Source organism: Cavia porcellus, unplaced genomic scaffold (assembly GCF_034190915.1).
Source record: "Cavia porcellus strain 051 isolate PalLab524CR breed Dunkin Hartley unplaced genomic scaffold, mCavPor4.1 scaffold_17, whole genome shotgun sequence".
Classification (NCBI taxonomy): domain Eukaryota; kingdom Metazoa; phylum Chordata; class Mammalia; order Rodentia; family Caviidae; genus Cavia; species Cavia porcellus.
In genome coordinates, this window is record NW_026947500.1 from 54,268,788 (window position 1) to 54,293,456 (window position 24,669).

The 24,669-nt window shown below is 51.3% G+C and overlaps 1 protein-coding gene across 1 annotated transcript; it reads right to left on the minus strand.

The window, feature by feature from the left end:
• Positions 1-1,726: 1,726 nt before the first annotated feature.
• Osbp (oxysterol binding protein) lies at positions 1,727-24,535 on the minus strand. Its single transcript, XM_063228159.1, has 14 exons — positions 24,065-24,535; positions 19,460-19,668; positions 18,114-18,364; positions 14,494-14,692; positions 14,164-14,266; positions 13,560-13,614; positions 13,236-13,367; positions 8,885-9,130; positions 8,556-8,676; positions 5,993-6,096; positions 5,013-5,108; positions 4,211-4,392; positions 3,523-3,743; positions 1,727-3,436 (listed from the first exon to the last, which is right to left on the minus strand). The coding sequence occupies exons 1-14, from the start codon at positions 24,397-24,399 to the stop codon at positions 3,294-3,296; spliced, it is 2,397 nt and encodes a 798-aa protein (XP_063084229.1). The 5' UTR covers positions 24,400-24,535; the 3' UTR covers positions 1,727-3,293.
• Positions 24,536-24,669: the final 134 nt, after the last annotated feature.

Here is a 24,669-nt window from a genome sequence, read left to right on the forward strand (position 1 = left end):
CCAGAGCTCCCCTGGAGACTGCAGCCATCCTCAGTGACAGCCAGGACTCGAGCTCCTCTGATAACAGCTGAGTTCATATCATAGATACCAGCGTGCCAAGCTTCTCCAGGAGAATCAACAGCATACCATCTTCCCCTCCAGTTCTCCTTTTACACACATGGGTGGTGGCCATCCTCTGGTGGGCCTCCCACACCCAACACCACACTGATTCAGTCCAGCTGGATGTTCCAGGGTGATCACTTATCAATCCACCACAGTACCTTATCTTGTTTAATCCCATCTTGTCTTTTAGAAAAATCTTTAACTACATAGTATCAAGAAATGGAATGGACTTGGGCCTCTTTACAGCTCTAAAAAGCAAGCTGTGCTTTTAATAATGTCCCTAATTTGCTGATTCTCATCCACCTCCACCTCCCATTGCATGACTTTGCATCCTTGGATTAACTTGCCAAAAAACTGTTTTTAAATAGTCTCTGGAAGGCAGTTAGAGTAATTCAGTGTTTCCCACCCACTTGATTCATAAGTAGGCAGTGAGTGTGGGTTACTACAGCATGAGATGGAAGAGCACACTCCTTAGTGCAGTTCACAAACTACACATTCAGCGTGTGGGCTCCAGGCCACTGTTCTCAGGAGCTTGCCCAGAGGGCGTGCTTCCAGGGTGACATACACACAGCTGTCCTGCCTAAATTAGATTTTGTCAGTTTTTTCAGACTCAAGAGCCTATCATTTTGTTTAGCTTATTTTTGCCTAGATAGATGTACAAGGAAAATTCCTAATGCAGTCCCAGGATGCCCTCTAGTCAGCCAAGTGCCCTACCGTATCTCTGTGACTTAATTTTTTGTTTCCCTGGCACTGGGCATTGAACCTAGGTCCTTTGCATTGAGCTACATACAACCCTTTTTATTGAGTCAGGATTTCACCAAGTTATTAAATTTCCCACATTAGGAGTCAAATTTGCAATCCTCCTATCTCAGCCTCCCAGAGTTCTGGGATTACAGGTATGCACCACACCTAGTGGTGGTGTCACCTTGGCTCCTGCCCACTGCCACAGATGTGCAGGCCAAGGCCTGGCATGGTGGGGAACCCAGCCTCCTCTGATCTGGCCCAGTGCCCCCGCCCATCACCCTGCCTCCCCTGCCTGGTGGAGACCCTCAGAGAAAACATGAACTAGGTGTGTTTAAGGTCACAGCCATTCTCAGGAATCTTTAGTCAAAATCAGCTGCTTGTGTTGCAAAAAGCAGGATTTGAGCCCTTATTTGAGTCAGAGCCTGAGGCCCTAAATGGGCAGAAATCAAATTCAAGGAAACTTCACTGTACCTAGGAAGCAAACACTCAACCCAGCCAACACTGGGCCACAGACCACAATCACAAACATTACCAATTATTTCTCAAGACCAAAATGAAGCTGAGTGTGAAGGTATACACCTGTCACCCCAGCATTCAGGAGCTGAGGCAGGAAGATTGCTGGGACTTTAAAGATCAGCGTGGACTACAGAGTGACTTTAAAGCCAGCCTGAACTGTGTAAGTAAAACTGTCTCAAAAAGACAAAAAAGTCCTCCTCATCAGCTCCCACAGCTTCCACTGCAGCAGCAGGGTTGAAACACCAGGGTTTTTTGTACCAGTTGTTCTCTAAGGCCAGGGCCCTGAGCCAAACTTCTTGCAGACCCTTTGCTGTCTACCACCGCATCCTGCCTAGCAGAACAGAAGCAAACCAAACACACAATATGGCTTTTTAAAAATTATTTAATTTAGTAGTTTTTTTGGAAAAAAAGCAATAAGGCAAAAGAACTGAAAATATATATAGTTCTGTTTTGATGTGACTTTATTCCACCTGAAGGCTCTACGTGTCTTCCATTAACAGGGGCAGGGGTGGGGGCAGAAATGTAGTGCAGATGGAGAGGAAGCAAGCAGGGTGCTCACAGGGACTTCCACCCTACTGAGTCCACTGAGGACCCCGACATCACCCGAGCTGGTGCTGGGGAAGGGACCCAGGAGAGACACCCCACATCTGTCCCTCTTTTTCTGTTCATCACGGCTGGAAGGGGATGCAGGAGACTGAGTGAAGGACTGGTTTGCCTGCCCGTGAGACCTGGTCCTGGTGGAGTGGCTTCCTCTGGAATGATTCTGCCCCAGGATCCCACACTGGCTGAGGCTCAGCAGTTAAGGAACAAAAACGAAAAACTAACAGAAAGCATACAAGGAAGGCACCTCAATTTGTGATCCTCAACAAGGATGAGCCGCCTGGCGGGGGAGAGCGGCTTCAGAACAAGACTACAGCACACCCAGCAGCCCCCTGCCTCCCATGTTGGTGCTGGGAACTGGCCTCGAGGTTTCCCTCATGCTCTTCCTAAGGGAAGAGTGAGCAGGCAGCGGGAGGGGAGGTCCCATCCTCAGCAGCTGGGCAGAGCCTGGCAGCCTGCAGCCCCACTGCAGCCTGGAGACAGTCCAGGTGGCCAGATGTGGCCGAGTGTGCATGCGGCCCATTGGCCCCTAATGGCCAGTCCCAGGGACATCGGGGCTCTCAGAACCAAGATTCTTAACAGAGAGCAGGGAAATCAAACAAAAATTAGATTTTTCTCTACATATATATAATATACAGGTATTTAACACATTATTCCAGAGGCGGCTCCAGTCCGCGGGCTCAAGAGATGGTGATCCAGGTCCCAGGTCAAAGTCTCTCCACTCCTGGAGGACCTCAGGGTGGGACAGGCGCCCACTGCTCAAGGTGCAGACCTGGGCGCTGGGAGCAGCTTCAAGGCGACAAGGGACAGGGACGAGAGCCAGGCGAGTAGGGCTCCTGGTTGTCCCCCTGAACCCAGCCTCTCCCTGCCACGGAATTGCTGCTGCCATTAGAGGGTGGAGTGGAGCGGCTCTCGGCACTGGACAGCTGGGCAGGCCTGGGGCGCAGGACCAGAGCAGCCACCCTGAGGCTCTCCGCTGCTGCAGTCCCCCGAGGCTCCTCCGGAGCAGTTTCCCAATCAGTTCAGCTCTGGACAGCACCAAAATGCCCACGCACCCTATCCCCGCAGACTGCACCCAGCCAAGCGGGATCAGACAGAGGCTGGGCCAAGGGCGACAGCAGGCAGGGGAATAGCCAGGACCACAGTCAAGTGGCTGCTCCCTCTCCAACTCATCAGGCCATTGGTCTCTGAGTCAATCAGCTAAGGCCACCAGCCAATCACCACCACAGGGCTGCTTTAGGTGACTGATTCGGGAAGGACGGGCACTCCTGAAGGGTGGCGCCAGCTCCCGCTGTCCTGTCCTTGTTCCATCCACGTTCCCTGTGTGACCCTCAGAAAATGTCTGGGCACGCACCCCAGTCCTGTTTCTCCTTGCAATCCCAGTACTCTCCCCTGTAGATGTGGGTGGGTTCCTTGGTGACCGGGTCCTTCCTGCGCTCGAACCACAGGGCCTTGTAGGGATCATGTGGTGTGCCTGGGGAGGGAAGCGACACAGGGTCAGCAGGGCGCTCCCCACCCCACCCTGCCCTCCAGGGCACCACACCAGGCACTGGCCCCTACCGTCCTCTGTGGCGCGCACGGCTTCGGCCTCCCGCCTCTTGCGGGACATCCGCTGCTTCTCCTCTAGGCGCTGCTTCTCAGCATTGGCTTCATCCCAGCGCCCGTTCTCCATCAGTCTCTGGTCTGGCCGTAGCCGGCTGTCGGTGGGGGCCGTGCCCCCTTCCCAGGCATTGAGCGTAAGGGCAAGCTCGGAAAAGTAGTACATGTTCTCTGCATTCTTCCTGGAGGCAGAGGAGAGAGGGAAGGTGACACCTGGGCCCAGGGCTGAGATCCAGACCCAACCGCCAGGCCTCACCCACATGAGACCCAGGGTCACTGTCAACACCAAGACCGAGACTGAGGCCTTGCCCACCCAAGACCCAGGCCGGGCCAGGAAGCCAGCTCCCAGCGCTCCTTCCAGGGCTTCCCAGATAACCCAGGCCACTACCACAGGCCCCCTCACTCCCTGGGCCATCTTGGCTGGCTGCTCCCGGCAGCTTGCTCCTGCACAGCTGTCTAAGCTGAAGAATTCATAGTGCCCTGGGCCTCACAGAGGGCAAATCCTCCCGGCAGCCCAGTCCAGCTGGTCTGAGTGTCCTGGGGAGGAGGCAGGTTGCATCCATGTAGCACCATGGCATGACCCCTGAGGCGATCCCCATCCCTCCATGGCCTCTCTGTCCTTCGCCCTGTAGGGCCACCCGGTACTCACGGCAGAGGGTTCCGCTTCCACAGTGTGACCCTGCTCTCCTCAGCTTCGTGGCCTCGCTGCCGGGCATCACCCCCGTTCTCACCCGCAGCTGGCTGGACTTTGAAACAATCCATTTTCTCATCCCAGGTCCCCAAGAGGGCAAAGTGGACTTTTCCTGATGGATCAGTCACCTCCCCCGTCACCTGCAAGGCAGACAGCAAGGTTAAGCAGCAGAGCACAGCGAGGTCCTGGGCTGGCATAGGTTCCACCCAGAGTCTCTTACTCTCAGTGTTGCACAGGGGTTTTTACTGTTTTTGGTAGTAGGGATTGAACCCAGGGCCTTCACGCTAAGTTTCATCCCCAGTCTTTTGCTTCGGGACAGGCTCTCCCTAAATCACTAAGTTGCTCACACTTGCAATCCTCCTGCCTCAGCCTCCTGGAGTGCTATTATTACAAGCATGCACTGCCAGTCCTGGCTGTAGGGGGAGTTTTAATGCAAGGATATAAATAGAAGAAGCAACTGACAGGGGTCCTTCTATTCAACACTCTTGGCTTTGACTTCTCACTTGTTACCACAGAGAAGAAACGAGGCCACTGGTGTAGTACGATACAGTCCACTCTTGCAGATGCTGTCTTGTGCTTCTGACTCACCACATTCAGGAGGTCTGTCTGTCTATGCCCTTGTGCTACCACCTTGCTTTCATGAAGCACCATATTTAGAGTATCAATCTAGCCACACAATCTAGCACACATTCGTGGACCTGCCAGCCCTGAGACACACACGGTTGGTCAGGTGAGAAAACTTCAATCCGGCTTCCCTTACCTTTCTTGCTACATCCCGAGAGAAGTAGCTATAAGGAACAAATTTAAGGTTACACTTGTCTCCTGTCTTGTGATTTACAATATCGATTTCACCAGACTGCAAAAGGAAAAGGAACATGGATTAGCTCTGTGAACCCTACACCTCAAGGCCCTCTACCCATCAGCCTGGCATCCTGGTGCCCCCTGCTCAGGACGCTGACCTCCGCCAACCCTGTAGAGCGCAGCAGGCTCTCCCCACCTTGGGACTCCAGGCTGCAATCAAGACCAAGGACAGTTGCTGCTTTGTGTCACATGTGAGGTGGCTCAATGTGACCTTTAGCACACACACTGAGATTCACACTGTCTACTTTTCCAATCCCCACTCCAAGACCCTTCTGCCGAACTCGCAGTGTCCCCCTCACAGCATCCAGGCTGTGCACAGCGAGCCTTTCCACACCTCCTCAGGTCTCCTCTCTGCCTCCTGAGTCTCCAGCCACTCTGAGACCTGGCTCCAAGCCACACTGCTCAGAAGACAGCAGCGCTCTCTCTTGAGCAAACTATCAGGGAGTAAGAAAGGCCCAAGCACATCTCTTGCCCTGGAGTGCTGTGTGGTGACTGTCACCAATCTCCAAACACAGAGCCCTGTAGGAGGTCTCACCTGACTCTAACTCCAGCACCTAGCTGTTGTTAGGCAATAAATATTCCATGAGTAATGAAAGCACTAAAGTAGCAGACCAGGCTCTGCTTTCTCCTTAGTTCATATCTTTCGCCTTTTAAAAGGAGGGCAGCATGGGTCTTACTTTCTTGTAACCTTCAGAGTGCTCAACACAGTCTAGTCGTCACAGATGAATGCTGTGATCTGGTCATTTACAAATGGTAAGTTGTAGCACAGGGACTGAGGAGGATAAAAGTCCTATCGCATGACAGGAAGTCCTCAAGTGATCTGCGAAGATCCACCCCAAGAGGCTATCTCGATCCAGAGGCACAGGGGCTTGGCCTTACCTGATCTATCCACAACTTCCCCACGATGATGTTGTGCACAGTCGTGGTAACTTTCTTCCAAGTGTAGTGGTGCCCAGTTGCATGAAAAATACAGTGGATGGTACCTGGACGTGGGGAGGTACACAAGTGAAAAGAAACATTGGACAAACAGCACCACGCAGACGGGAAATAACAATGGACTGGTTTCCCTCTACTGATACTTCTTACTTTAACAACACCATGTTGTACTTTGCCCAACAAAACACTTGAAATATTACAAGCACTCAGTAGGTACGCTTTCCTGTTCCTCTGAGTTAATCTTAAATGAGTACCAAACCAAAATCAGTGGTGTGAGCACAGCTGGGGACTTAAAGTAATCAAAATCTTATACACGAAGCCAGTAATAGAATCAATCTCAGTAATGCTTTTATTTTAAATTCCCTCCATAACTACTAAGGAAAAGAGCATGGTAACTGTGATTTAGGCACATCTGGCTGCCGGCCTTCCTCTTGGATTTTGGAGACAGGCTCTCGCTATGTTAAATCTTGATTTGAACTCTATACAGCTCAGGCTGATCCAGTAATTCCACTTCTGGTATCCACCCAAAGGAACACGAAAAGCAGGTCTTCAAGAGCTGCCCACACACCTGTGTTCAGAGCAGCGCTATTCACAGGAGCTAAACATGGAAACTATGCCGGATCCACTGACAGACACGCACACATGCAAACCATAGTCTCTACATACAGCAAGCACCGTGCACCTTAAGCAGGAAGTTCTGCCATCATTACAGAGTGGACGCATCCTGTGAACAGCATGCTATGTGAAAAGAGTCAATCGTGAAAACACAAACACAGTGTGATTCCAGCCATAAAGATCCTGAGAGCACCCAGAACCAGAAAGCGGAATAGTGGTTTCCAGGGCCTGGGGAAGGGAGAATGGGAGCCACTGCGGAGTAGGGACCAGTTTCTGTTTTCCACAGTGGAGACCCCCAGAGCTGGACAGGCCGATTTGTCTACCCTTACCACATGTACTGAAGGCCAGAACCTTGCAGCTGAAATGGCTAAGATGCTACATTTTAGGTTTTGTGTATTTATTATAAAACAAAAGAAGAAGAAACCTGAGAGGCCAGCATGCAGTGGGATGACATACTCAAAATGGGACGAGGCAAAACAAGACTTCTGCATAAACAAAGGCAAATTAAGACATTCCCAGATTGGCTGGAGCTTTAGCTCAATGGCATACACGTCTGCCTGGCAAGCAAGTGTGAGGTTGAGTTCAATCCCTGGTACCAAAAAAATAAAAATTTAAAAAAAAAAAAAGATATTCCTACATCAATAAAACCTGCACAGATTTGTAAATAGCAGATCTGCCTTATAAGAACTCCGAAAGGAGTCTTTTGGGCTGAAATGAAAGGACACAAGAGACTAACTCAAATCTACACTGAGATAAATAAGATGCTGAGACAAGAGGATGGCAAGTTCAAACCCAACCTGGTAAACTTGGAGACTTAGCAAAACTCTGTTTCTAAATGAAAAATGTAAAAGGCACTATGGATGCAGTTTAGAATAGAGCGTAGGCTGAGTTCAATCCCTAAAACCATGCATATACATATTCAGAAAAAAAAAAGGAAGGAAAAGACAAAACTGGACCACGATGGTAACTGCAGTTAGACAAATAAGACAGTGTAAGGGTGGTTTGCTTGCAACTTTTTCTCTAATGTAATTTAAGCTGCACAAATTAACACCATAAAACTATAGATGATGAGATCACAATACATAAAATGTATAGTTTTATTTTATTTTTTTGGCTTTTTGAGGCAGGGTGTCTCAATGTAGTTCAGGCTGGCCTTGGGCTCACTTTGTAGCCCAGGCTGGTCTTGAACTCACAATAATCCTCCTGCCTCAGCCTCCAGAGTGCTGGGATTACAGGATTTTTTTTTTTTTTTTGGTACTGGAATCAAACTCAGGGCTTCACGTTTGTCAAGCAGGTGCTGTGCCACTGACCTATATTTAGGGGCCCTAAAATATACAAAACACAAGGTAAGGAAAAGCTACCAGATCTATCTAGGTGCGAAGACTTCATATACTATTTTTAACACTGTGCATTCAGATTTCTGTTCTCACGCCTGATCTTTGTGATCTTTGCACAAAATTAACCTGTAATCCTACAAAATCTTTTGAAGTCGTTTCATCCTAGCTGAATTCATCCAATACATAAAGGATACCTAAGCCAGCAGGCAGAGGAAGAGGGGAAGGCAGTAGAGGCCAGTCAGGACACCCAACCTGCCATCACAGATTCTGACTCGCAGAGGGCTGGGTCATGGAGAAGTGAAAGAAACACTAGGGGAAAAGAGGGCTTTGAAATACTGCGTGCCGAGATTGATGCTCTGCGTGGGGCTTGGAGGAGTGCTCACTTCCGATAAGAGGACGAAGCATGTGTGCCAAGATGGGCCTTGGCCTCTGCACCTCCTGATTCCTCCACTAGCTGAAAAGTCAAACCACTCAGCCAAGCATAAGTCTGATGCCTACGCCAGCACACAGTCCCTGAGGCAGGACACCCTGTCACCCTGCACACCAATGCTTACCAAGGGGCATGATGGAGAGGTATTTGCCCCGGAATTTGCTGGTGATCTTGATCTCCTGACGCAGTGTCCAGCCATGTTTGGACTCCGCATGGTGCGCGGCAGCAGGAGGGTGATGGCTCACCTTGAAGAAACCAGGTTCAAGTAAAGGTGGCAGGAAGGAGGAGCAACTTAACCCGCACTCCAAGTCCCCAAGACTCATGTTCACCCACGGTGCCAGGGCTTCTGGGGCTGGCCCCCAAGTAAAGTAGGCTGAGGTGACAGCAACTCCAGGGTAACCACTCTAGAAGCCACCCCTCCCCTCAGACAGTGGCAGACCCACAGGCCTCTACCTGCTCGCAGAGGGACCGGTACCCGTGCTCCTCCAGCCTGTCCAGCTCGAAGGTCTCTCCAAGGAGTGGGTTGAATGGCTTGCTGGTACGGAAGACAGTAGTGGAGTAGGAGGACACGGTGAAAGCTGCAACATAACAGAGCTGTTCTAGAGAGTTCTCGCACTTTGCAGCCCGGTCTAACAGCTCATGGTATTCCAGATCTTCAGTAAGGCGCTGCAGCATGGACAAGGGCTCATTAAAGTTCACCTACAAGGAAAAGAGCAGATGTAAACACTAGGCCCAAATACTCGCCACATATTTTATTTTATTTATTGTATGTTATTTGTGTATTTATTTTTGCAGGTGGAGAAACAGATGCAGAGATGCTAGGATACTGTCAACCCCTGCAAGAGAGAGAGCAGTGCCTGGGCTTTTGAGTGGCTCCTGGGCTGACCCTGTAGGCACCCGGTTTCTCTGGCTGATTGCCTCTGGCACTGAGTGGTGGAGGTCACTGTCACACCGGTCACTAACCACAAGCTCTGTGAGATGGGAAGCTTGACAGACCCAGGCACCAAGGGAGGCTGTCATCAGATGCGTGATGAGTACATCACAAAATATAACAGATTTCAGCACAAGGACACCCAGAAGTCTTGCACGAGGAAAGAAAAGAGGGTAAATTTAATTTGGCTTTTTGAGATCTTCTGGCTTTGAATTCACCATGCAGCCTAGGCTGCCATAAGCTCAGGGACCCTCTTGCTCTCTGGTGCTGGGACAGATAGCAGCTGTGTACCAGCAGGCCCAGCTCAGACAGAAGATCACAAATTTGCCCTGACCTGACTGCTGCGAGGTCACTGAGGTCAGGTTCTGCCCTGGACGAGACAATACTGGGATTCTGACTTCTCCCAGTCTGGACTGTTGTTTCTGGTGTGCCCTACCAGGGCCAAAAGCACTGCTCTTACCCATCCAAGAATCGAGCCAGCATAGGGCACTTTCCCCCGAGATAAAGTACATGTATGCATGTGGGTGTGTGTGTAGGGGGCACCTCTATATGGGAGACACTAACTGAACACAAGGGTTCCAGATCCAGGGCTACTCCCTGGGGTATGAAAACTCAAGCAGAGTGATAGTACTCACTACCTGGGACCCACAGGGAAACACTCCCTATGGAACTTTGCAAAAATCTTTTTTTTTTTTTTCTTTAAAGAGAAAAAAAAATTTTTTTTTTATTTTAAAGAGACCTTGCAAAATCTTAAATGATTCTACCAATTACAGACTGCACTAAAAGAAGCTGGGTTCCCAAGCTAGCCTACAGCTTATGCAATCAGCAGTGCAGCTGCATGAGCTTGAATGTCACCTCATGTGAGCCCAAGTTCAGACCACAGAGAAAGAAAGTTTCCTTCCGCTGAAAAGCTCTGGCTTAAGAAGCATTTCAGTTAGATGAAAACTAACACTTCGCTTTCTTACACTCACTCCCCTTTTGTCTTCATTTCTGTCCACCTTTCCACTACCAATCCCTGACTACAATATTCACTGTCAGCATTCAACTATAAAATCACTCATACAATTTTCACTACAAAGAGTTTATTTTTAACAAAAGATGGTGCCAGGGATGCAGCTCAGCAGTACAAGGTCCTGAGTTTGATTCCCAGTACCAAAAAAAAAAGAATGAAGAATAAAGGAAAAAGACTGATTTAGCCACTAGCAGTATTTTCTTATTTGTATGTGCTTATATATTTAAAAAGAGACAACAGGGTCTACACTTTCTAAGAAATTCTGGGCACCTTTTTATATCAACACAGCACCACAGGACCAACTCTGGAGCTCACCCTTTGGGAGTGGCACCTACATATACAGAGTGCCGCACCCCAAAACCATGCTCCAGACACTGAAGGAAGCCACCTAAGACAGTGAAGTCCTAATCAGAGAGATGCTGATTAACTACACCCACACAACTCTAGGGAGCAAAACCTCAGGTGCTGTGAAGCAGCGTGCCCACATATCCCACAAAAGCTGGCAAAGCCATCAGACGGGTCCATCCTACTCCAACCCTGCCTTCTAACAACTGTCCCGGGAACCAGTGTCTCCGAAAGGACCAAGCTTCCACAATGGCCATTCATTATGCAGGGGGTGAAGGGAAACAAAGGCATCTAAGGATGCAAAGGGCAAGGAAGCAGCTGTCCAGGCGATGGAGAGGCAGCAGTCACAAAGATCAGCACAGAGCCCACCAACAGCAGGGGACCAAGAGGCAGGGTACAGAGGAGCCTTGGTGTCCTGCAGCCCAGGGGCTGGGGGCCCGGTAGACACCAAAACCTCGAGGCGGTGTGGGGAGGCCCTGTAAGAGCTCCCAGAAACCAATGCAGGAGGGGAGCCCCGCCAAGCCGCAGCAGACCAAAGCCTAGAGACAGCCAGAATTCACTTCCTATGACCCCCAAGAACAGACAGGGATGGCTCGGGTACACAGGCACAGGACTGCCTTCCCCAGGCAAAGTCAACTAGGAACTGGTGGGGAGAGGGGAGAGGTCGCCTATCCTAGAAGCCACTGCTCACAGCCACTGCTTGGAACTGCTTCAGTTCCGAGGCTGGGATGCCCCCCAGCCCACCTGCCTGCTGCACCCTCCAGCCTCTCCTCTCAGATCCCAGGAGCACGACTTCTCCCCCCATTCGCCTCCTGGTTCTCCCATGTGCTTATTTTCGGCCTTGCCTTGTCTGTGGTCAACTTTTTTTTGATGGGACCACTGAGCTACATTCCCAGCCCTAGTCAATTTAACAAAAATCCTATAAATTTAGATATAAATTCCTATGTGCTTTTGAAGACCCAGTTAACTAATTACTTGGACATTTGTGGAAGATCTCCAGGTTCCAGGCACCAGGCTAAAGATACCAGGACCACACACACAGTAAATGCCCATGAAGACTGGGGTCATTTAGGGGCAGAAGGTGCAAGCGGAAGAATGTTTCCCATGGTTCGGTTGGCCAAATATGTGCCCATGGACAGAATCTGCAGCACAATTCCCCCCCTCCACCTCCAGCCTTTTCTCCAGTGACAAAAGCCACATAACTCAGCTCCACGGAGACTCAAGAGGTTAATGAGTCAGGAAGTTTCCAGACGTGCCCTCTGAAGCACTAGTGTGATCCTGATGGCTCAAGAGAAGGCAGCCACTGTGTACCTAAGGACTGAGCCCAAAGATCATGCCAAGAGCAGGAGCTCCTGCACATGTGACAGCAGGGCCAAAAGCCTGACCTGGGGAACGCTGGACACCCAGAGTCACACGGCCATGCGGCCCCTGTTGCACCTGCTCAACACTGCCAGGGCCCCAGGACAGCAGCTGTGCACACGCCACCAGGAAGGAGCATTTGAGTGTATGGGTTTTGATATTTTTCTTTTTTTTTTTTTTGTCTTTTTCCTTTTTATCAGTACCAGGGATCGAACTCACGACTGCCTACTTGCAAGGCAGGCGCTTATGCCACTGAGCTAAATCCCCAGCCCCTGATATTTTTCAAACATTAAAAATTAGAAAATATAAAAACCGTCCTTAGCTTGGTTTGCTGACCCCTGGTTTAAACCAACACATTTGGACTTGTGCCTTTAAATAGAAGCTGGACCTAACTGGTACACCCATTCCCATACAAGGCAAACAGGCAGCACATGGCCAATGCTTGCAGAGTGAGCCAGTGCAATGCCCTACCACATGCTAACAATGGAGCTCCTGGAGAACTGGGCAAGGTGGTCATCCTGGCTGCTGGGCCAGAGCCTCCCCGAGAGCCAACATGAGAGCTGGATCCTGCCGGAAATGGTCTGGGCCACAGCCATACCAAAGGGCCGAGGGTCAGGAGGTTCAGGCAGGAAGCATCAGGCCCACCAAGGCACTGAATCAGGGTGAATGGATCTACACTAGAGGGACAGGACCGCAAGTGTGACTTCAGCCAATCCCACAGTCACCATGGAAACAGACCCTGGCTTCCAGCCTGCAGTGACTTATTTTTGCATCTATGTTCTTGTATGTCAACTGTATTTCAGCCTGCAGTGACTTATTTTTGCATCTATGCTCTTGTATGTCAACTGTATTTCCCCTAACAATTTCAGAGCATTTTTTTTTTTTAACCTGTCTGCCTATTTAACTGCAGACCTTGCAGAGAAAGAACCGAGGCCGTGTTTCTCTCTGCAGGCCCCAGCGGAGGAACCTTCTTGTAAGTGACTGTCCTGAGCACAGACTTGGACTCTGGGCATTGCAGGGGCGCCAGGCCACTGCCACAACCACACCAGCAACTCAACAGCTGATGCTGCTGCGCAAGTGGGTAGAACTGTTCCAGTGGCATGCTCCCCAGGGGCCAGGGAGTCCTCGGGCAGCTACTGGCTGTTCGAGGGCCTCACCGGCATTGGGATCTTGGAGAGCTCCTTCCCAATGCAGTTCTTCATGATGCTCCACAAGTTGAGGCTATAGTTTGGCTTGTACGGGATTCGGGTTCTCTTCTCCTTCTTGGTCTCCTCCAGCTGGTGCTTGTACTGAGAGCAAGAACAAGGCCATTCAATCACCCACAAACAAGAGACAATTGGCTATAACTCTCCCTTCCCCTGTGCAAAAAAAAAAAAAAAAAATTGAAAATCAGGACTTCCTGTTTCCTTAGTGTATCACAAATTTAAACCCTTAGGAATCATGGCCCGAGCCCTCATACAGACAGCTTCTGACCAAGTTACCTGTTCGTCCAAGCTGATGTCACTGCTGGCTCCACTGATGTTACTGCCAGTGCGTCTGCAGGCACAGGAAATGCAGGAGGATTAGAACCAAGCCCAGAATTGGGTGTGGTACTCAGCACCGCTGCACAGTGCAAACAGGAAACGCAGGAAGCATTAGAAGAACCAAGAGCAGAGTCAGGTTGGCCCTCAGCAGCACTGCACAGTGCAAACCCTGAGCCACTCATGGATGGGCAACCAGAGGAGGGTGCCCATGCACGACTCTGCAGGCCCAGGGAGACATGGTTTAAGAGTTGCCCACGCTGTGCTCAAGATTGGAGCCAGTAAAAAAAAAAAAGAAAAGAAAAAAAGCCGGGCATGGTGGCTCACGCCTGTAATCCCAGCACTTGGGAGGCTGAGGCAGGAGGATCATTGTGAGTTCAAGACCAGCCTGGGCTACAAAGTGAGCTCAAGGCCAGCCTGAACTGCACAGAGAGACCCTGTCTCAGAAAGACAGGAGCCAGCACTTGCTAAGTATGGAGACGGACAAGCCTCCTGCCCCTGCAGTGGAGCGAACCCCGGACCAACCAGATGCACCCACTTTCCCTGCCCACCTGGGGTCACTTACTTGTGGCCCAGACTTTCAGGTGTGGTGATGATTTCTGGGGCATCAAAGAACTCATTCTCATCATCTTCATCACTCATGTCCCCTTTACCAGCACAGCCCTGATCTACAAGGAGAAGAGTTGTGCTTGTTCCTGCCAGTTATTTCCACCAATGCCTGGTTCAGCAAGCATGCACTCAGCAACAAATGGCAGAAAGCCAGAGAAGCAGCGGGAGGACTGGAGAGCCCAGTGCCACTCCACATGAGCTTGGGCATGGAAAGTGAGGGTGCTCCTAGCACACACAGGAAGTTGCAGGCTCTGGTGGAAAGACGTTACGGGGCTACGTGTCTCACCTTTTCCGGACCCGGCACTGCCTGGGGTGTTGGCAGGCAGCACGGTGGCCCCTCGGAAGGCCCTCTCCAAGTGGTTGTGCTGCTTGGCGAGCTGCTCCAGGGTCTCCTCCAGCCGGATCCGCTGGTCTCGCTCGTACTGTAGTGACTTCTGCCACTTCTTACTGTGGGTCTGCGCCAACACGAGGAAATCTCTGCACGCCTGCACAGGGAAAGTGCGGTCAGGGATCCTGCCCTGGCCTCCGGGGGACTGTGGCAGGCCAATGACAATGAAGGACACCCTGTTCCTCCACCATACCAGGCAGCTAGCGCTGAGCCACGACCAAGGTCAAGCCCAGGGAAGTGTGACCACGGCTGTGACGGCTCTCTTATCTTTTCCTGACTGTGAGAACCAAACAAATACCAAGTCAGCAGCACACCTAGGAGGCAAGGTATTCCCGACACCACCACAGAGCCCAGTGTGCAGGCTGCTCGAGAGCACAGGGAAACCACCACCCTCAGAGGCTGCACCAAACAGCCAAAAGCAGAGGCCTTGAGCCGAAGGAAGCAGGGAATCATTGCTGAATTAAATACAGAGAGATTTCTTTTACTTTTGACCTTAAAAATCGGAAGGGTATTTCAGCAACCTGAGAGGCAATCCAGAGAAAAGACTAATCTGGCTGCATCCACGCCTTTGCAGGCTCCCACCAGGACAAGTGCAACGAACAGCCACAGCCATCTGTGCCCATGGAGGGTCCACGCCACGCAGTGGCGCCCTCCCGAGGTTCCCATGGGCCCACCCAGTGCTTTTGGGACACACAGACCTCAGTACACACCTCTTCTGTCCCCTCACTCTTAAGAAAAAGCTCCACTTTCAATAAAGACGGTGCGGCTGCCTCTTCAGTGCCACCTTCCAGCCTGCTGTGCCCAGGCTGGCGACTGCCTTTCCTTTCCAGATGAATCAAAAGCAAACCAAGGACATCTCAGAGCTCATTCCCACAATCTCATGCCTCCTGGCTGTCTTGATGCAAGAGAAGCCTGGTGAAGTTTGCCAGATGAAGAATGAAGGAGATGATGCGCGTGTGGGAGCCCATTCCCCATCACAGAGAAGCTGAAAGGCGCGTCTACCCCAAGGACCGACTGCAGCCAAAGCTCCCAGGCTGCAAATTCAGTGAGCTGTGGAGAAGGCCCCCACTTCTGACTCACAGTACCCTCAGTCCCAAAGCCCACTCCCAGGGTTCCCTCACCACCTGTTTCTCTCTGTCCTTGCCCAACCCAGGGCAGTTCCAAGCTCTCTGTCCGGCCCACACCAGAGACCTGAAGCACATCGTTCTTTCCGCTTCACTTGCTCCCTCAGATCCATCTTCCCACCCAGCCAGGCCTCCTCTAGCATCTGTGGAGCCCTGAGGCAGCAGCACAGGCTGCAGGCCAGGCAGGTTATTAACCTACCTGGGGCTCCTCCTCTTATTGGGAAACCAACAGTACAGCAACCACTTCCATCCAGAAGGTGCTACTTCACACAAGGATTTCAGAACCAGACAGGCTCAGAGCAAGCGGCCAGTGAAACCTAGGCTCCACATTAATGCCCACATCAGAGCTGGCCAAGTCTGCCTCTCATTTGCTATCACTAAACCCAATTCCAAAGACCCACACCTGGCCTCCTTCCTCTGCAGCCTCAGCGCCAGCAACACCCCTCTGCACTAACAGCCCATTGGTGGCAGTTTCTAGGGCACCATCGAGGGATAACCACAGCTACCACTGCCCCCAATATCCCTCTTGCAAACCCATGCACATGCCACACAAGCGCTCTGCCACCAGACACCTGCTCTTTCCCCTTGCTCTTTTGGAACAAGGCTGACCAAGATCCAGCCAGCCAGAGAGCTCTGTGTGAGGTGCTCTGTGGGGTACCATGCATGAATCACCCCATATCAGCCCCCCTACATTCCTGAGGGACATCCTGCTACTGAAGCCACTGCCAGAGCCACTAGCGATGCATGTCTGACCATGCACCTTGCCCTTCTTCATGGAAGACTCCCAGGGTACTGTGGCATTCAGTCGTCCTGGCTCTGGTCACCCTGCCCTGAGCAGAGTGCGACTCGACACCTCCATGGCTTTTTCCACGCAGCCCACTCCACCCCCACACTCAACATGCTCCCTCCCAAGGGCTCAGCTTACCACCTTGTCTCCAGCTCCCTGGCAATAGCCTAAGGGATGTCCCCTGGCCCAGGTATTCATCAGTGGCTGACTACACTGACCTATATTGACTGCCTCAAACTGACTTCATCAGACCCACTTTGCCAGTGAGAAAAGCTCCGCCCTAAGCAAATTAGAAAATAAGGGAAAAGCATTCTCCCTCTGATGGAGCTCTGTTCAGAGCTGCGATGTGCTGGTTGTTCACCTTAACATGTGCGTCACACTGAAGGCACCACAACTAGCATAGCAAGTTACAGGGAAGACAGCTTGGTAACAGTGCGTTTCAAGTGGTACTAAGCTGCTGCTAGGGGGCGATGTGAGGCTGGAACACTGGCCTCCTATCCACTCCCTGGCTATAACACTGTCTGCCTGACCACCTGGGCAGAGGACACAAGTCACTGTACGTGCATGGTCTCTCCCACTTGGTAGGACCCGCACGGGGCCCTTCCCACAGCACAGACCTCTCACCTGGGAAAAGTTGAGTGTCTCTACCTGAGAGGGACTAAAACAACTTGGTTCATGAGCACCAAGGATGAGGAGAGGGAGCACTGCACTGTCAGGAGCACGTATCTATCTCACACTTCTCACCACGTCCTTGAGCCAGGGCACCACGCTTTGCTGAGCCTCTGCTTGGACAGCTAAAATATCTTGCAAACCAACAACGGCCACCCTTGGCACCTTGAGCAGCCAGGAGCAATGCCCTCTTTTAAAAGTAAGGTGTCCAAGCAGAGGCCAGTAATTTTCTTATCAAGAGTCAGTCCTGCAATTGAAGACCAAGGAGGGAGTTCTCATCGGGGCCAGCTGCAAACCCTTTTACCACCCCCCAGGGCAGGACATGATGGCCGAGCAGGACACGACCCTAGCATGATGCTGAGGAGCAGGATGGGAGAATGGACCCATGCAGATTCTCACTTTCAACAGATTAAGGTGGTAAAAAACACAGTGCACCTCACCTCACGAATGCTTCTGTTTGCAAACAATCTGGTTCTCAAACAAAAGTGTGAAGTAAAATTCTGCTTTTGAGCTCTGCAGGAGGTGACAAACATGACACAGCCATGTTTCCTGCAGGAACACACCCATGATCACCTTTACCAGAATCCAGGAATGAAATGAGCTCCTGAAATGAGGCACCACTGTGAATTAAACTACAGCCCACAGGGACTTGACATCCCCAGCGCCATCCTACTTGCAGGCAATGTGAGGCTGGAATGCTGGCCTCCTGTCTGCTCCCCGGCTATCACACTGTCTGCCTGACTATCTGGGCAGAAGTCTCACTTGGCGAGACTGACAATGCAATCTAGATCCCCAAGCAGGAGACAGGAGCTGAAGTTCTCTGCTTTACCATGCACAACGCTGAGGATAGAAGGGAGAGAGGATAGAGGGAAGGAGGGAGGCAAAAAAAGAGGAAGGGAGGGGGAGAAGGACAGCAGGGACACAGTGCAAGTGCTCACATTGATCATGGCGTTGGACGTTATCCGGAACAGCGTGGCCCGCTCGTTGACCTGCTTGATCTTTTCACTGCTCTCGGCGGGCAGCTTGAGGGACTCCAGCTCGCTAAGGGAGCGCTGCAGGGCAGTGCCATGCTTGGCAATCAGGTCATTGCACGTGCTCAGGTCCTCTACCTTGCTGGACAGTGTTCGCAGGGTGTTCTGCAGCTCTGTCTTGTCAGTTTGGGAGACAGACTCCTCATCACCCGACTCATCTGCAGGGAAGCCAAGAAGATGAGTGATCCCTGGCCAGGGTGAAAGCCAGGACCCCTTCCAACCATGCCCTCCACTGAGGCTGGCCCCTGGAGTCATGCCCCGGCTGACTTTTGGCTCCTTGTGCCCAGGCCGCTTTTCTACACTGTGGTCCACAGGACACCTGCAGCAAACACCTGCGGCATATACTAAATAGCTGTCCCGTACCTAGCACCACAAGCAAGACACCTTGCATTGCTTACTACCTTTCATACTGAGCACTTTGTAACTGCAAAGTGCTTTTCTAGCACTGTCACTTCCTCTAGAAGAACTAACATCAGCACTAAAACTGAAACAAAAGAAATAAGATGAGACCTGCCCTATCAGCTAGATAGATGCAGTCAAGGTCAAAAATATAACCTAGTTCAAAAAGTTCACAAAGCAGTTTATCTTCCTTTCATTGCTTAGCAGACATTCAACATACTACAGGAAGACATAGGAGAAACTAAATTAGCAAACAAAGTCAGCAGGTGAGTGAACAAGCTTACTAAGATGAAACACCTAGCCTTTCAGAGACACAGATCTCATCACTTTCCTTGAAGAAAAATCAAAACAGAACCAGATTGCTCTCTTTAATGAACAATTTAGCAAAATGAAAATTCTACATAGAAAACATCACAGTTTTTTGGTTGTCTATTAGCATTATTTCAACTTAATTAACAAGGGAGCACTGGAAAAAGGACCTGGATAAACCTAAAGTACGAGTTGTAACAAAAATAAATCCTAAAACTGACCTGATTGGCTAATAATTATGTTCCCAGATTTTGTCTCCAGATTTTAAGGTATTGGCAGGCATTAACAGTGGGAGCATGAGTGTCATGCCTAGGACAGTTCTCCACACCCAATGAGGTGGTCCTTTGCTACAGAGGCTACTCCATGCAGTGTAGCGAGTTTAGCAGGACCCTTGCCTCTGTTCTCTACTATACAGTAGTACCTCCTCACTTGTGACAATTGAAACTGTCTCCAGACACTGCCTCAAACTCATACCCCCACCACCCCACACCCCAGATTCAGCCTTGGGGAAGAACTGCAGGTGACAAGGTACCCTTTGCCCCCACCTGACTCTGCCAGCATCTTCACCGCCTTGGCCTTGGCCAGCTCCAGGGCAGTCACCCAACGCTGTCGCTCCACCTCCGAGCTGGCCTTCAGGTGGTAGGTCTGCGCACCCCCGTTGGAGATGATGAAGTTACAGGAGTCCTCCACCGTGATGTTGGCCGTGGCCAGGTTGATAGTGCCACGACAGGTGTGCCTCATTTCTGCCTTCGACCTGCCATGGGGAGACAGAGGCAGCTGAACACAAAGGTGACGGTGCTTCATCTTTCATCACGCCCCGTTTCTTTTCCTAACTCCCAGCTCTCTGGAAAATGGAAGTCTTAGGAATCTACAAATCTACATTTCCTTTAAACAACCTCCTCTCCAAAGCTACGAAGTACTGTTTCTAAATTACGTTTTATTGCCCTTGGCCCTGCTCACTATCAGCTTCTTAAAAGCAAGCTTTACTGAGCCATGACTACGTGCAATATGAATCCAGCAATCTTAAGGGCACAGCTTAAGCGAAGCTTCCCAAATGTATCCACTGGTTTCACCATCACCATGTTTAGGATGTAGTAAAGTCCCCTCATCCAAAAAGCTCCCTCATGTCCTCCGGCAGTCAAGAAATACTTTCTATCTGGAAGTTACAAAGTGCTCTGCAACACCCTGCAACATGATTTTGCCTAACCTCATTTCTTTTTTTTTTTTTTAACCTCGTTTCTTAAGACCGCCCCACTTCACACACCTATTGAACCCCCACCCCGTAAATTGGCCCCAATGAGAGCGGTCACACCGAGCTTAAATTACATCGAAGAAGTGTAAAACAGCACCCTGACGTGTTTACATTATTAAATATCAGCTTGGGCTCAAATGATACGAAATACCGGGGATTGGCAGAGCAAGGAACAAATAATCATGAAACAGTCACCAGGCATTTTAACCTTTCTGGAATATATTTCTTCCTAAGGACCATGGAATTCCACCAGTGGGAACTCCTCAACCATCCTATTAATAGCTACAAGAGATTCAGCAGATCTGTGCTCAAGGGGCTGGGTGTAAAATTTTCCCAATCTCTCCTGACTCACAGTTCTATTAATAGCCTCACTTTTGAACTTTGCAGCAGTATTTGGTGACAATGAGCGACAAAGCACTTCACATAAAATACCGAGCCTGCCCCATGTCCAATGTGCAGAGAGTGATGCGGCCGTCCCCACTGCCTGCTGGTGAGGCTGGGACCTGAGCACTGAGACTGCAGTTTTCCCTGTCCAACCTGGCACAGAAAGAGGGCAAAGTCCTTTGCCAACTGCCACAGCACAAAGCTGAGACGGTTCCCTTGCAGGGGAGCCAAGTGGCCAAACACACCTGGCACATCCAGAATTCCTGCATGCCAGACTTGGCACACCCCTGCACTCAGAGACCAAGGTTCAGGACCTCTAAGAAAGCCTATACCCAAACCAGCAGGCGGGCGTGCGTGGAGCCGGGGAGGGCTCGATGGACTGGGCCACTTTCCATGGTATGCACCTGCCACCCCGCCATAAAGCAAGTCCTGGTTTTTCTATTCTTACCTCCTGCCCCCAGCTTCAGTTACATGATGAATAATGCAGCCTGAGTTACAGATGCACAGCTGACCAGCCATTCACCCTCACTGTCTATTCCAGGAGTGCTGCTTGGACCATCTACTGAATTCCTCTTTCTTATGGTTTTCCACTGACCACTTCCTAGAAGCCTCTTCAGCATGGGTGATCTTGCCAGACTGCAGTTTCTTCACACATGCAGTCTACAGCAGTTTAACAAATGCCAAGCCGGGGGCTGGGGATTTAGCTCAGCGGCATAAGCACCTGCCTTGCAAGCAGGCAGTCGTGAGTTCAATCCCTGGTACCGATAAAAATGAAAAAGACAAAAAAAAAAAAAAAAAACAAATGCCAAGCCACTTTGGGAGCAAGGTGGGCTGACTTGAAAGCTCTCAGGTTTGGGCAGATGTAACAAGGCTTATAAATGATTAGTGCAGAACATGAAAAGTTCTTCCAGTGATGTTTTCTGGCTAGAAAGGTCCTGCCTAAAAAGGCTGGCTCAAATAGTAGCTTAACCTCTAGAAGGTCGCCAGGGAAACCAGTACTACAACCTGCCCTGGTGTTTCTGAGAGAGCTGGGATTCACATAAAGCTTTTTTTTTTTTTTTGAACCAACCCAGGATTGATGAACCAGGGATCGAACTCATGACCTCACACTTGCCAGGCCACTGCTTATGCCACTGAGATAAATCCCTAAAGCTTTTTGTTTTAAACAGGATCTCACTATGTAGTGCAAGTTGGCCTTCAACTCACTTATATAGCCCAGGCTGGCCTCACACTCAGGGCAATCCTTCTGCCTTAACCTCAGAGGGCTGGGATTACAGGCATGTGCCACCACGCCGTTTTTGAACAAGTTTTGAAGAAACAGGCATGTAAGAAAACTCAGGGGAGGCAGGAAGCACAGAATGGCTCTCCAAAGTCTATCAAGGCGGTTCATCAGAGGTTGAGTCTAGGAAGCACACTGCAGAGGAACAGTGGGGATACATAAGAGACTACAGGTTAGGGAGGCCCAAAAACAACTCTGGACACACGACAACTCTAAGTAACTCTGGGAGGGAGATGCACACCTGACAGCCTTGATGGGATGGGTAAACTGCCTACATCCACAGAGACAGCAGGCAGCACTGCACTGCACTGTAACCTCATCTGGAGGGTGGTACACATCTGCTCCTCTGGCCTCTGCTGCTGGGCTGTTTGTGGGTAGGACCATCAGCATGGAAAGAACAGGGCACCCATGTATTCCCCTATAAATGGGTTGGTAAGGTTTTGGTTTGGTTTGGTTTTTTAAGACAGGGTCTCACTCGGTAGTCCAAGCTGGCCTTGAACTCACAGTGATCCTCCTGCCTCAGCCTTCCAAGTGTTGGGAGGCATGTGCCACCACATGGCTAGCTGTTTTCTTTTTTTGAGAAAGGGTCTCACTATGTAGTTCAAGCTGGCCTTGAAATCACTATGTAACCCAGGATGGTCTCAAATTCTCAGTGACCTTTCTGCCTCAGCCTCCCAAATGCTGAGATGTGAACCACCATGTCCAGCAAGGGTTGGTATGCTCTGAAAGGAATCTTATCTACAGTCAAGACAAGTGTCAGCTCTTGTAAGAAGGAAGCTGAAAGTGGCTGCAACACAATATGTAAGTTACTAATGTCCAAAATCAGTACTGACCAAGACTAGTACTGAACAAACACTCCACTGGCCCCCAAATTGGACAAGAAAGAGACAAGATCACACATTAAGACCCTCGGCTATGCACCATTTGTGAAAACAGGGAACCCAGCTAATAGTGATTTTCAAGTCATAGCAGGATACAAATCAACTGGACATGAGAATGACAGACAGTGATGACAAGAAAACATGCACTCAAGTAGGGGAGAAAACAACACGGTAAGCTAAAATCTGAGATTTATAACAATCCTAGATGCACAGTCAGAAAAGCTAAACTTAAAATCAAATCTGAATAACACAAATGAGATACACACCTGTTCACAGTGTCAGCTGAGAGGCTGAGATATCTGAGGCAACATCTTTTACTGTCAAAGGACCGATAAGAAAGTATTCCTGTCTCCAACTCCCACCTTCAAGCTCATCTTCAAATTTTCTAAAAGCTAATACAAAGGCAAAGGGATCTGCTCACCCCTAACTCCTGGTCAGCCGAATGACCGAAAAGAAACCCAAAGCGAGCTATTCTTCAACATCAGTTGAAGAGGCCTGGATAAGAAAGTCTTCGGGGAAAAGATTTCAATTAGAAAGGATACTATCATAAAGTCTCCCAGAATGGATACTTTTTATACCCTTTGTATAAGATACACATAGTAACCACGACCTACAAACTTTCTAGCGTTAGACAGGTAACTGCTTCTCTAATTCCTGTAACACTAAACTGGGTTTTAGGTTATGCTGGTGAGAACGCAAGTGACTTCGACTCCCGATTCCTCCAACACCGGGAAAGGTGCCCGCGGCCCGTTTCGTCATCATGAGGACAGGAACATCTCTTAACTCCCAGCGTGGCTGTTGGCAGCCCGTGACAAACTGTATGTAAATCATCTTGCCACGACCTCCGGCCCTGGGGAAATGCTTTATGGCCCCAGTTCAGATGGCCCAGCTTCACATCTCTCTCTACAGTCTCAGGAGGGGCCAAATGCATAATAAATTGTCAAACACTCGGCCTCCCTTTTCTCCAGAGCGCAAGCTCCACCAACCCCAAGATCTCAGAAACGCCGGCCAAGGCGCTGCATCGCTCCTCCGGGAAGAGGTGGGGCAAGCCGGGACAGCCGCGGCCCCACTGGGACGCAGGCTCTTGGTGCCGTGCGGGAGACCACCGCGCGCGCGCTGCCCGGACACGCAGGAGGCCGCGGCCCGGCTTCGGAAGCCGCGCCGTGCACGACCGGGACAGCAGCGAGCAGGGGTGGGCCCCGGAACCTGGGCGCATACTCTCCTACTGCAATCCCACGCGTCCACCCCGCGCTCCGTCGCAGGGCCGCTCGCGGCACTCCGGAGCCGCCGCAGGGCGAGGCAGGGGCGGAGGTACGCGCTGTCACCGCGCGGCCCGGCGCCCCGGAAGCGTTACCTGTAGTAGCTCAGCAGCCCGTTGCTCAGCACGAACCAGCGCCGCTGGTAGCCCTTGATGTAGTTGGTCCACTTGAAGAGCCAGCCCTCGCGGGCCGAGCCCGAGCCTCCGGCCGGCGGTGCAGACGCGGGCCCCGCCGCCGCCACTGCCCCCGCCCCGGGCCCCGCGCCGCCCGCTCCCGCGCCCGTCGCCGTCCCAGCCGCGAGCCCCGCGCCCGGCCCCGCGTCCCCGCGCCCGCCGCCGCCCGCCAGCGGGGGCCCGGCGCCGCCGCCGCCTGGAGCCGCGAGGGCCGCGGGGCCCGGAGCCACCACTCCTCTCAGCTCGGCCGCCGCCATGAGCCGCCGCCGCCGCCCAGAGACGCAGGACCCGAAACGCCTGCGAGGGCCGCCGCAGCCGCCACCACCTCCCGGAGCACCCCACACGGCTAGCGCCTCAGCCGCCGCCGCGCAGCGTCCCCGCCCCGTCGACGGCCACGGGGGAGGGCTCGGCCTCCGGCAAGCAGCACGCCAATTGGCGCGGTCGAGTGTCACTTGCGGAAGACCCCGCGGACATTGGCATGTCTCTCGGGCCCGTCAACCTCTTCCGCCCAGTGAGAGTCCGGGGTG